Source organism: Haliaeetus albicilla, chromosome 26 (genome assembly GCF_947461875.1).
Source record: "Haliaeetus albicilla chromosome 26, bHalAlb1.1, whole genome shotgun sequence".
NCBI lineage: Eukaryota > Metazoa > Chordata > Aves > Accipitriformes > Accipitridae > Haliaeetus > Haliaeetus albicilla.
Genome location: NC_091508.1, coordinates 2,089,433 through 2,102,501, shown reverse-complemented (window position 1 = coordinate 2,102,501; position 13,069 = coordinate 2,089,433). Strand labels below are relative to the sequence as shown.

At 51.0% G+C, this 13,069-nt stretch overlaps 1 protein-coding gene across 2 annotated transcripts in view; it reads right to left on the bottom strand.

Annotated features, from left to right (window-relative positions):
* The window catches only part of PLXNA2 (plexin A2), a 189,235-nt gene that overhangs the window by 26,812 nt on the left and 149,354 nt on the right, over positions 1–13,069 (bottom strand). For both annotated transcript variants that reach the window (XM_069771712.1, XM_069771711.1), the window contains exons 15-21: positions 11,117–11,253; positions 7,753–7,920; positions 6,315–6,408; positions 4,202–4,441; positions 3,873–4,016; positions 2,463–2,697; positions 819–961 (exon numbers count right to left, since the gene is read on the bottom strand). In XM_069771712.1, the coding sequence (XP_069627813.1) occupies positions 819–961; positions 2,463–2,697; positions 3,873–4,016; positions 4,202–4,441; positions 6,315–6,408; positions 7,753–7,920; positions 11,117–11,253 (1,161 nt within the window). The remainder of the gene's footprint in view (positions 1–818; positions 962–2,462; positions 2,698–3,872; positions 4,017–4,201; positions 4,442–6,314; positions 6,409–7,752; positions 7,921–11,116; positions 11,254–13,069) is intronic.

The following is a 13,069-nucleotide window of genomic DNA, read 5'->3' as shown; positions in this document are numbered from 1 at the left end:
GCCCGGTACCTCTGGGCATCCCCGATGAAGGATGGCAGCCCCTAGCTTGGTGGCAGATAATGTTTCTTGAAACAGCATCATTAATTTTTTTTGGCACTCTCACAGGTGAGCAGGGCCCATCTGCAAGGTGATCTGATGGACCTTTTTATGTTACCAATTTTTCTGAATCCTCGGTGAAAATCTTATACATATATATATATATATTTTTTTTTTTTTTGCACATACTGGTAGAAAAAGCAGGGAGATGCAAGTGCTTGCTCACAGCCGGGCAGGAGGCCGGCCATGCCTCGGCACGGCGCTTGCCCTCCTGTGGACACGCCATGCAACAGCAGCAGCAGCAGCAGCAGCAGCAGCAGCAGCAGCAGCAGCAGCAGCAGCAGCAGCAGGATGCTCCAGGCAGGATGCTCCCAGGCGCACAGCCTTCCCCTGCACCGTAAGGTGATTAAGGGGACTTTAAAAGGACACCGATAACTTATCTGGCATGCTTTGCTGCCGGCCTATAGCAATATAAAAACCCATAAAATAAAACTAAAGCAACACCTGGGAGAAGAAACCAAAAGGAATCAAGCAATGTGCGATGGAGATAAAACACCAGCTTCTTACTTAAAATTAACTCGGGGCTCATCCTGCTAACCCCAGTGCCTCTAATAAGAAATGTGTATATATGTGTGTGTGTGTATGTGTGTGTGTGTGTGTGTATATATATATATATATATATATATATATATAAAAGGCATAAAGGGGCTTCGGGGTTTCATGCTGGCTTCCCTGAGGGCTCAGGGAAACTTTGAAGGGCTGCAGCACAGACTTTTCCTTACCTCCAGCTCCCGCAAGACAGGATGGTCCTCGATGCCAGGGAAAAGGACCCTCATGGCATACGTCCGATAGTCAAGGTATGGGATCCCGGAGCGATCCAGGTCGCTGGTTAATTCATTTATGTCTGTCTGCAGCTCTGCAAAAGCTATTTGGGGAGAAGAAAACAAGACAGAGAAACACATGTGAGCTCTGGGAGCCGAGGCTGCGGGGCAGAGGCTTTGGGGAGGGCTGGCTGGCTGCTCTCCTTGGGCGCTCGGCAGCAACCGTAACTGGGCCAGCTGAGGAAGCCGATTCGGAGGAGACCTTGCCACATAGCTCAGACAGACCCTCACCCTTGGAGACTCTGTCTCAGCAGCTGAGAGCAAGATAGTACAGACTGCACAGAGCAGATGCCGAGAACAAAAGATGCTTATTAATTTGTATGCAGTTCACACCTGTGTATACACACCTAAAACACCTTTAAAGGCTGCAGATAGAAATGAGGATCTATTTCCATAACTTGGTGCCTCCCATACTTTCCTTTCTTCTTCTCCTCCTCTATCAACAGTTGCCAAAATAATCAAATCTGATGCAGATCAAATCCAAGCAGCAACTGGTTGCTGCAGGGGTCAGGAAGGAATTTATTCTTCCTCTCGCAACATAACATAACATCACCATGTTATACAGCTGTATGTGTGTCCTTGTTTTCATTCTCCAAAGTATGAAATGCTGGCTCAGTAAGGTCTCTGTACCCCAGCTAGGCTGTGCCCGTGACGAAGCTGTGGTCTCTCCTGAACACATCTCATTCTTTGTCCTGTGCTTTCAAGGCTATCCTTTAAAAATCAGCTGAACAAATCCAATGCAACTCCCTACATATACAGAGGTCACACTATGAAATTTGCAGCTTTCTATTTATTTTTCTTTGATTTACTAAGCTCCTTTCCAGCTGGAAGGATGTATGAAACAAGACTGCTTCTTGTCTCAACCCACCAGCTACAGAAAGGACTGCCCACCTCCACCTTCGCTCCCCTTGGAGAGGCCAGGCTCAGCCACCTCATTGCAAGGGACAAGACTCATCTGGGTTGAAATCCGCAAGCGGCAGGTCTAGCTGGTCCAAATAACACCCAAGATTTCCCAGAAGCAAATACTTGAGGAGCTTCCTCCTATTCCTCAGACCTACTCTTGCTGCTCTGGGCTCATATCTTATGGACTGGAGGAGGGACTGGACCAGCTTTCCAGCCCTCCCGCCTTCCATTTGGCATACACGCTGTTTCTTGGGGGTCCGAACCTCCTCTGCTCCCTATCTCACTCTGTGCCTTTTACTTTGAAAAGCCCTTCACTAAAAGGTCATTAGACAAGGGGGCATATTGTGCCGGGCACCCTGGGGCTCGCGCCGTCCTCGCAATGCGATCCAGGCATGTCGCTTAAGCAGGATCAAGCTCTAATCCTATTCTCTGCACATCAGGCAGCAGAGCCGTGTCTGCCGCTGACACACTTGTTGCTGCCCACCCTCCCGCAGCGGGGCAGGCGTGCAAACCTCGTGGGGGCACGCACCCCGCTCCTCGCTGCAAAAATCAGGAGACTGGGGTGGCTCCGGTGGGGAAAGCTGGGGACCAGAGCATGGGGCCGCAGCACACAGAGAGAGCCCGGTCCCGGGCAGTACTGACCCTCCTTGCACTCCAGGGCCACCCGGGACTCCAGATTGTCCATCTGCATCTGCAGCCTCTTGAGGGTCAGGTCGTTCTCTCGGGATTTGCGCTTGTAGGCGATGAGGACGATGATGACGATGATAAGGAGCAGGCTGCCTCCGGCAGCGATGCTGACGATGGCCGGCAGGGTCAGGAGGCTGTCTGAGATGATGCTCACCGAACCGGGGGAGAAGATGATACCACCAACACGCACCTACAAAGCACAACGGAGGTAACCAGCAGCTTCGGGTAAGGGTGTCAGCCTGTCCCAAAGCCCCGTCCTTCCCGGCTGGGGCACACACCGCACGGGCTGTACAGACCCCTGAGGAAGCCCTGAAGTGCCTCCGATTCAGCCAAGACTATAGCAACTCCGATCGCCTTCAAACACAGAGGGTGCAGCTTATGCGAGCACAGGGAGGCTTCAAGTCATGATAAATGTGCCAGCCCTTCACTATCTGGGCTTTGTTCTTATTATCTGATGGCTCCATTTGACTTTCATTTTATAAGCTTTCAACTCCCTTTTGTAAGCCATGGACATTAGCAACCCAGTGATAATTTCCCTGACAAGAAACCAGAGCGACTGGAAAGAGAGAACAGAGAAGGGAAGAGAATGCCCGATGTGAAAGCTACAGAGCAAACACGCTGGAGGTTAATGCTGGGACAGGCTTTTCTTGGATGTGCCCTGGCCACAGATGCAAGCAGCTCTCAGCCAGGTTGCGCTTCTGTGAATCACGCTGTGATAATCTGAATATGTTTTGGATGCTAAACTTAAAGGGAAATAAATCACAGTTACAATCTCATTTGGGCTCTACTCAAGCACTTCAGCAGCTGCGTGCTTGGTCTGCGAGTGGATTTGAGGAAGCAGCAATGCCCAAAACCAAAGCAGAGGAAGACACCAACTGTTATCCTGGATGAGGCTGTTGAGCCAACCTGTCCAGTGTTCAGATGTCCCTGGCTGCTTCTGCTTCGGGAAAAAGCAAAACCCTTCCATCCGCTTAGCAGATCAGATATGGTACAAGGACTGATAAAATCCCTACAGGAGGGAGAACACAGCCCACTGAAAACAGTCTCACCTACTGAAGGAAGAGCAAGCAGCACCAGAGAAAGGATGCTACCGGGTGCTGAAGGCACTGCTAGAAAGATTTGTTCTTTCCAGAAGGCTCTGACAGTAGATGGTGAATCTCAGGGAGGGAATAAGAAGTTTCTGTGTGCTAATCCACATCAATATTTTAAGCTTCCAATTAGACAGCCATAAAGATCTGAAATCCTACCGATCCTTGGACATGAAATTGCACTCAATATCCGAACAAGTCAGGGAGCTGGAGGAGGAGGAGGAGAAAGGATGGGGAGGGAGGGAAGGGATGCTGACAGCAGCGTTTGGTCCCTCACCATCACTTTGTGCTGTCCAGTGAGATTTGGTGGCTCACACAGCAGCTGGGTCTCGGAGATGGTGACAGCGCAGGGTGTTTCTCCGATCAGCACGGTGTAGTTGAGCTTAGCTCCTCCAGGAGCGGGTGGGCACAGGTTTCTGCCCTAGGGACAAGGGGAGAGAAGACTGTACAAAGATGCAGTGCATTTCTCCAGTTTTCATGTCATTCCTAGATTGTGCAAACGATGGGACTCTGTCTAGTGTACCCCATTCTCCAAAGGGGGTATAAAACTCCTCTCTCTGGGATTTTTTTTGCCTCTTCCCACAGGGCAAATAAGGGTCTCCTTACCTTCAGGATGATGGGTGACCCCGGCTTCTGCTCCAGCACCCCGGTCGGGCTCAGGAGTTCAAACGTCGGGTTGGGGTAGTATATGAACTTGGTGTCGTTGTAGACCAAGAGGGACTGCACGTTGTTAAAGATAAACCCAAACTCGTCTGGCCGCTCGACGGCGTCCAGGCCAGGCCGGTACTCGAGGGTGAGGGGGGGTGCGAGGCAGGCCAGCGCCGTGGCGTTCACCACCTTGCAGACCTGCGGGGAAGGCAATGCTTTGAAAGACGGCAGGGAAAAACTTATCCCAACCTGGACAATGATGTTTTGATTCCTTAAATACTCCCTGAAAAGCCCAGCGGATTCCAGTTTAGCTGGCAATATTTAATACAGGCTTCATGCACTGCAGCCGTAGTTTGGGGGAATTTGCTTCCCCTCCGGCCAGTGCAAAGGCACTGGTGCAGAGATGGAGAGTGAGCTTCAAAATGAGCAGTGTTCTAAAGGAGCTAGAGGCTTGCATAGTGGATCACTGAGCCCTTTCTCTTTATTTTTTCTTTTCTTTCCAGTTGCATCTTCTTTGGCAATGCTAGCTTTGAAACACACCCATAGCGAATACCTGGTCCCTGCTACAAACGGGCGATTAGAGGCAATTCCCAAATGCCAGCTAGGGAGAGGAACGATCATCTGACACTCATGGGCTGGAGGTAACACGAAGGTCATCTCCTGCCAGGCTGAGGACACCCACAGGTCCTCCAGCCCTGGAAGCGGGAAGCTGGCTGATTTATGAGACTCTTGCCTTATAAAGCAGCAAGAGCCCAACCATTTGGCCTCCCTCCGTAAGTGGAAGATTTAATTTCACTCAATTTTGTGTCTTCAGAATTATTTTTGTAGCACTATAACTGCAACTGCTAGCAACAAAATTAGATGTCTTTTTAAAAAGAGCTCAGATGAAAAAGGTCTTCAGAGGGGAAGGAAGAAAGGGAATAGGAAAAGACTGCGAAGTGATTTGCCCTTTCCAAGATAATACAGATTCAGTCAGAAAGATCACTGCATAGAAACAATATATTTCAGTTTTACGTGGTCAAAATAATTCCTGCGGGTCCTGGAGGTACAATTCTTATTCGTAGCATACAAGAACATCTTAGTTCCTGTTTAGCTGAGGATTTATTTCAGTTTCTCACTCTTGGACTGAAAAAATACAGATAGGGGAAGGAGGTGGCATTTCAGATCAACCCCAAACTCTGCTACCAACTCCTTGCTTGGGAACATCAGGGTGATAGACGGGAGGAGGGGAAGGAGGCAGAAAAGCAACACCCAGCTTCATCAAAATACCCAAAGCCCCATGGCCAGCATCCTTTGCATGGTGAGGAGAGCACGGGGAAGCAGCACCTGGCCTTACTGTGGTGATCTAGCTGCAAAAGTGGCCTGAAAGCTTCTTGTTCAGAAGCGGTTCCCCTCTCTCCTTCCCTCCCTGGGCTGGTACAGGCTTGCGGGGCCCAGAGCTGCAGCAATAGGAGGTTTATTTATAGAGAGGCAGCTAGGGAGAGCCTAGTTAAACATAGCAGCCTCGAAGCTGGCAGGTCTCAGCGCCTCGCTCTGGGCTTTTACAGAAAGAGCAGGACTAAAATGGGAAGTGTGGAGCAGCTGGGAATGATGGGGACAGCTACACTTGGACTTTCCATTGTAATGTGCTGGTAGAGCTGAGCTAGGTACTGGAAATGGAAGGATGCTGGGGAGAGGAGGGCTCCTGGGGCTCAGGGGCTCTGACGAAAGGGGGAATTGCAGGAGCGAAACTAGTTTATCAGACCCAAGACAGAATTTATGCAATGGAGATGACCTAAAATGGAGTCCTCCGCTTCTAGCTTTGAAAACTCCTTGGCAGTTACTGTGTTGCTGAGGAAGTAATTTCCCACTTCTGTGTGTCAGCACCCCCCTTGCCCGGGTCCCCAATTCGGGTAAGTCTAGGGAAACACCCCCAAAGCAGCTTTTGCCACAGCAAGTCTCACCACGCAGAGAGCACTGGCACCAGTAACCGCATGCGTGCATCCGGGTGGGGGGGGACCGGCCATGCGGCAGCGCACAGGGACGCTCCCAGGCACAGCCCGGCACCACTGCGCCGACAGCAGCTACTTACGTTGACGAACTCCTTGCCGTTGTACTTGACGCGGATCCTCGGCTCCTGGATCACGTCCAGGTTGGAGCCGGTGATGGTCAGAGGCGTATATCCGCTGCGGAGAACAAGGAGACACCTGATTAACGCATCTGGCAGGAGGGGCTGGGGGTGTGCAGAGAGACGGTGCTTGACAATAAGGATGCTCGTTGATCTCAGAAAGATGTTTTCTGCAGACACTTCAGGCATCAGGTGACAGCATGGATTAATATCCACTCCCTGAGTCACTGAGGAGTGGTGTCTCAAGTTAGCTAGATTTTCGACTCTCAGCTGCACCCTCTCCCACCTAACAGCACTGCAAGGCAGCAGGATGAGAAATGGGACCAAAGAAATCAACTGAGCTGAGACTAAATACATAAGACAATAAATTAGTCACAGTGTTTAATGATTTACATAGTGATGTTTTTAAGGAACACGACAAATGGTACGTGCAGTGAAGGAACTGACGTGCACTTGCATCTGGACTGCAGACGCAGCAAGTTGTCTCACGGAGCAGGGGAGGGATGAAGAGCACCCGGTGCCATCAGGGCCGGGGAGGACACAACCCCCCGGGCTACAGTACCCCCATTCTCCTACAGCCAGTGCCCCTGAGCAAAGTCTTTCACTCTTGGCTTCTTCTCTCATGTGTTAACTGGAGCAGCACAGCCCAGATTCATCCGAGTCTCCAGCACCTCTAGAGCAGAGCCCAGCTGTTCCCTTCAGAGCACCTCTGTTAGCAGTCCTGACCATCAAACCCATCTCGCCCGAAACCAGACACGATCTTGAATTTGGACACAAAGCAAACATCTCGCAGAGCCTGCTGCGAGACACTTATTTCTTTCAAGGGCAATTTTAAAAAATAATTGGAATTTGAAATGAATAGCTGTGTTACAGCGCTTGTGAGCACAACCATTAAAGTAACACCAGGGGACGAGTATGGCCCAGGGTTTTCAGCAGCGACAACGTCACGGTGATGTGACAGCGCTGGCTGCCCCGTTCCTAGCAGTGAATCTGGGATAAACAGTATATTTTGATTAGCATCAGCTTTTTCCTTTCTTGGTGGTTGCTGGTTTTGTTTTATTCCAGGACTACAAGAAGCAGCCTTTAATGAGCCATTGTGCACTTCTTCAGCAGATGGAAGTCATCTTGGCTTTATTCGTGCTCCCAGAATCTCGGTGCAGACTGCTACTGCTGTAATTGCCTGGGTAATCACAACTACTGTAGTAACTCTGGACCTGATTTTCGGTAAATGCTAATGCCGCAGACGCCCAGCCCTGACAAATCCAGGATGCTGGGTGCGACGTGCATTTCCAAACAGACTCTCTTTTGGCCTCACTGAGCGTATGCTGAGAGACAAGACCCAGACCAGGCGAGCTGGCTTCTCTCGCGCTGCCAAGGACCCGCTGTCAGAGCCTTGCGTTACCTGGCGATGCTCCACTCGGGTTCGATGTGCTGCACCTTCGGATCGTCGATGTACTCAAACAGCAAGGTCCGCTCCAGCTGAGCCCGGTCGACGCTGACGGAGACGTGAACAGCCCCCAGGCCGTGGGCTGACGGGGCAGACACGCAGACGATCTCGTTCATGGATCGCCTGGGCAAGAGAGAAGCCGGGGAAGCGTTAACGGGCAGTCGCAGCGTGGGGGCAAAAAATGACCCTTTGTCCTGGGGCTGTCCTGCAGCTGCAGCGGAGCGGCTCGCTAAAAGGCTGAGCCGTCAGTCAGCCCCGGACTCTGACACCTGCGAAGGGGATGAGCTCCCGAGACGGGCAGGAGGGCTTCGCTGGCACAGGAGGGAGGGAACGGAGCTCTGTGCGGGAGGGGACTCAGCCTACCCACCAAAAGCGAAGCGCAGGCTCCCTGAAATTACTCTTTGTGCCAAACTGCAGCCTCCCACATCCCTCTGTGAACCCGCTGCCTTCTGTTGGGCGTGTGAAAACAGATGGCTGCTTTTTAAATGGGATGCATAAGCTCACTCAAAAGCCAAATTCTTCCCCTCCCCACCCCACCACACACACGGGCCCTTGTGAGCAGCATAATGGAGCCCGCGAAGCCCCCGCCTGGGAAGGCCGGTGCCACCGTCGCCGCTGCCTTCCAGCTTTGTCTCCCCGTCAGAGCAGGGGTGACCTCGGCCTCGGCGCTGGCTGGCCGGACACAACAGACCATCTGCTTCCATCGGAGCCCCGGAGAAGGTCGAGGTGGCAGGGTAGCGAGGCGCTGTCAAAGCACAAAGGGGCCGGTGGATGGATGGATGGATGGATGGACGGACGGATGAAGGGGAACGAGAGCCGAGCGGTGCCGCTCCTGCTGCCGGGGCAGAGCTGCCAGGAACCGTGCAGCTCTGTGGAAAGCCGGGATGCTGCTCCCAGGAGAAGGGCCAGACTGATGTCCCTGGAAGGCCAGTGCCCCTGCATGGCCACCCGTGGGTTGTCCCGCTTGCCCAAACCTGCCCCCGGCTCGCCAAAAAGGCCATGCTGCTTCCGCGGCTCATTTATTTTCGGCTTCCCACAGGGGAGAGGGCAGGCAGGTCTTCAGCACCTTGCTGCCGGTTTGGCACTTAAATCAAAAACTCCTGAACGTCCAGCCTTTGCTGCCCTGGTCCTCCTCAGAGGCTGGGCAACTCATGGAGGTGCCTGAACAGCTGAGGCTCCAGCGCAGCCGTGCCCCTGCTCTGCTTCCAGCAAAGCTCCCGTTTCTCTGCCTGGGCAGGGGGATGCTGTGTGGTCCCCTTTTCGGGGCCCTTACAGACTCCCCGCTCTCCCTAAGGAGCGTGGGCACATCACTCGGAACTGGGCATTTCAGGGGGGTATGGAACAGCGGGTGCCACAATGTTCCCGGCTCACACCTTGGCATGCTCGTCCACCACAACCGAGGGAACAGAAACAACCTCCTAAAATACCTGAAACAAACCGGACTTGACTGTTCCTATTGATGCAATTGCATGTCTACCCTTTCCCACCCTCCTCCTCCCTCCCTCCCTAGGTCTCCACCTAGGTTTAATTTAACCATGAAGGCATCCTTGTGCGAGGAGCGCGTTTCTCCACCCTCCTTGCGGATTCTCAGAGTGTTTCCGTGCACAACTGTGCAGCTGAAGAGCTGCCTGCTGCCTGCTCTGCTGCCCTGCGCCGGCGCAGCCGCTCAGACTCCACCGCGCCTGCTTAGCTCTGGCGTGAGATCCAGAGTGACGCATCGCTGCTGGCAGAGCTGCTCTCAGCTCCCTGTGATCAGTTAATTAGCTTTCTGTGCTATTATTATGTCGTCATGGTGAATCTACCCACTCCTCCGATCAGAGAGGGGAGAATGGGGGAAGCTGTAATTAGAGTGAATCTCATTAGAAACTGCTTCATCTAATCAGGCTCCCCCACACCCTCGAGTACAATTGAAGTTCATTGCCTCAAAACAGTCCAAGCAAAACAAAGTGCACAGCGTGACCCCACATGAAGGATGGTGCCATTCATGTACTGCCGCTTGCTTTGTTTAAGTTTCTGCTTGCCTGCTGTAATTAGAACATACAGAGAATTCAAAACTCTTCCAGGTTTTGCAGGTCAGTATCTGCAGGTTGCCTGAATATAATCATATATTTAAGGGATTATATTACAGGGCTGATCCTGCTCTCAGGCCAGCTTGCAGGCTGCTTCTGCTGGTGGTAACACCATTACCCGTGTGCATCTGAGGATGCAATCTGGCATCTCTGCTTCGGATATGGGAAGAAATTTTGACGGATCGGTTACAGTGCTTAGCACTTGGAGAATTGATCTGCACTTGAAGACTTTGGCGTGTCCAGACCTCCTGAAGCACCACTCTAGGATGGACATAGAATAAGCACTGCTAATATCCCAACATGGTCCCACATCTGAATGCCCACAGCTCCCGTATTGGAGAACCTCTCAGTCTTCTAAGATGAGAAATTCACCTCCAGGGGTCTTTACTTTCCCAGAAACTTCCTCAGTTCCTCCTGGGAAGCCTGAATGAGGATCTGACAGGCAGAATCCCTTTGCACATCACACCACTTTGCTTAGGTTCCCGCATAGGCTGCACCCACGCTATGAAATGCATACTGCCAGCTGTTGCAGGGCACCTATGTACGTTTGGTATGGGGCACGGATGTGTACGTGATGCACACAGATGTACACTGTATGTATCTTTTTTTAACTAAGCCCCAAGAAAACCCATTAAACCCTGCAAATGTCAACTCTGTGTTTACACTGCTGGGTAAAAAGCAAATTTGCCATAGAAATCCCAGAGGAGATTGATGGCTGCACAAGTTTCTCAGCAGAAGGCGTGTGCAGATCCTGGCTTTGCTCTGCCACGCAGAAGCCCACCCCTTGCTCAGACCATTTCTAGGAGTTTGAGGTACCAGCAGCAGTGGCTGCAATAAAAGTAAGGCAAGCTGTTGATCTGTGAAAAGAGAAACTAGACGTTTCTTATAAATGTTACATTTTCTTCAGATCAGCTGGGCTGGGGGCAGGTACTGAGGACTACTATGACCATCTTACAATCGCAGTGATGTGTGCCTCAGATTTTTGGACCAGTTAACATTATAATGGCATTAAAATGAAATAATGGACAGTGCTAATACCGACGCAATCCCTCCCTTGCCAAGCAAGGCTCAGTCACAGTAAGAGAGAAGATGGTTTCCTGTAATAAAAGAGGGAATGGGAGCCTTCAGGTGTTCCCAGGTGAATTTTTGCCATGGCTGCATGTTCAGCTACAGCAGATAGACGGTGGTGCAGCCCTGATAACCGGGACGTGCATGGCAGGACCCCGTGCTGGCCCAGCTCGGTCCCTTACCCGTAGAATTCACAGGTCTGGTTTCCCAGGAGCACCGACACACGGCTGCCGGCTCCCAGGTAGTGCCCGGAGATGGTCACCATCGTCCCTCCTGACTCTGGACCGCGACTGGGATTCAGGAAACTCACCGCTGGAGTCTGGAGAAAGAAAAGGACAAACTCAGCGCTCCTGCCTGCTGCGAGGGGGGCTGTGAGCAAGCAGTGCCAGCCGGAGAAGGACCGTCCCCGGAGCATCTTCATGCTTTGGCTGAGAGGGGATATCCTTTTTAAAATGGAAAAGCAAAACAGGGATGCATCCTGGACATCTGACAAATCTCCTGCTAAGTTTTCAAACCCAGCTCTGAAAGAGAGATGTGCCTCAACAAAACGATCGCAAATTTAGCCTCGGCAAAATTATGTATTTACCTTCAACTTTGTTCCTAAACAAAGGTAAGCTGTTTGCACTGCAGTTTCAAAAAACTAAATATATCCCAAGCCAAGCAAAATGCCACAATGGAAATTCGAACCCAAATGTTTAAAGTTTGCCAATGTGTTAAAGCATCAAAAAACCCCACCAGGGTCTGGTAATGGGAAATACTGCACAACTTTAACAAAAGGCTCTACCATCAGCTCCAGCGTAATATGAACCACCAGCGATAGTATTGTGGGGGCAGACCCTGTTTCCCATTGCTGATGGAAAGACATCCTTGGTGGGCAAACTTAGATCCCACTTGACATTTTATTGGTGATATTATTGCAGTAATATCATGTCTTTATCCTGCCTTCCACCAGGATAGCAATTTATCCCCCTTAATAGAATTTGCAGAAAGCAGGTACCTTTTTATTTGTTTTCAATCAGTGGATATTTCCAAATTGTTTTACTAATGCTTTCACATTACCCTCTTTATGACTCTCATCTGCAAAGGCTGGCAGCCTCCCAGCTTCACTCCCCTGGTACCACCTGCTTGGCAGCTCGGTGCGTTTGTCCTGTTTTCTCTACTGTTTTCACAATGCAATATGTGTTTTCTGGGTGCCACAGCATTTGCCAAAGCAGCTTAGACCAAAAGCCTGTTTGACCCTGCTTTCTGAATAGACCAGAGAAAAAAACCACAATCCACCCTGTTGTGGGTAATTATGGAATAATATTACAGGAGGGAAGGACTTGTACTTCAACTGCTCATGGTCAGCTCACAGCTCTTATTCTAGCTGGGGTCAGGAGTCGGACTCGATGATCCTCATGGGTCCCTTCCAACTCAGGATATTCTATCATTACCCCAGCTAGTGACAATACTAGACAATCTGAATGGTAATAGCAATGGTTACGCTAAGTAGGCTTGGGAGCATTTCATACAACCAAGAGGAGCGATTCCAAAATGCAAAAAAACCTCCAAACCATGTTCAGTGTGTGATTGCCCATCAAAACCCTCCCTCAGTCTCCAGCCCAACCCTGGCGACTGTTCCCAAGGTGAATTAGGAACAAGCTGCACCGCTGTGAACACTCCAGACAGCGAGAGCCCACTATCAGCACCCTCCTCCTCCAGCCCCATCCCCGGGGCCAGTCTGCTCGTGGAAGCCTGGGGACAGAAAGGAGCAGTTATTTAACACGTCCGTGAGGTCCAGCAGTTCCCAGATACACACCAGTGACAGAGCTGTATGCATACTGGAAAGGACAGCCCTCCTCTGCATTCAAAATCAATTATAAGCATCTCCTGGCTACGAGCATCTGACGTTTCTGGTGCGAGCATCACCTTGTCTAAGCATTGCAATCCTTGGAAATTCAAACCATTGCCAAAAATAGAAACTCAGGCTGTAGCCCCGAGCAGTCATTCTTGTAAACAAGAAGAAGACAGGAGAGCTGAGGGTCCATCCTAGAGACCTGCAAAAACTCCCAAGGCTAGGGTGAGGCCAGCCTTGGATGAGGGCCTGAAAGCTGAATAAGAATTTTCCATCTTCAACTCATGATTTGGTGATAATT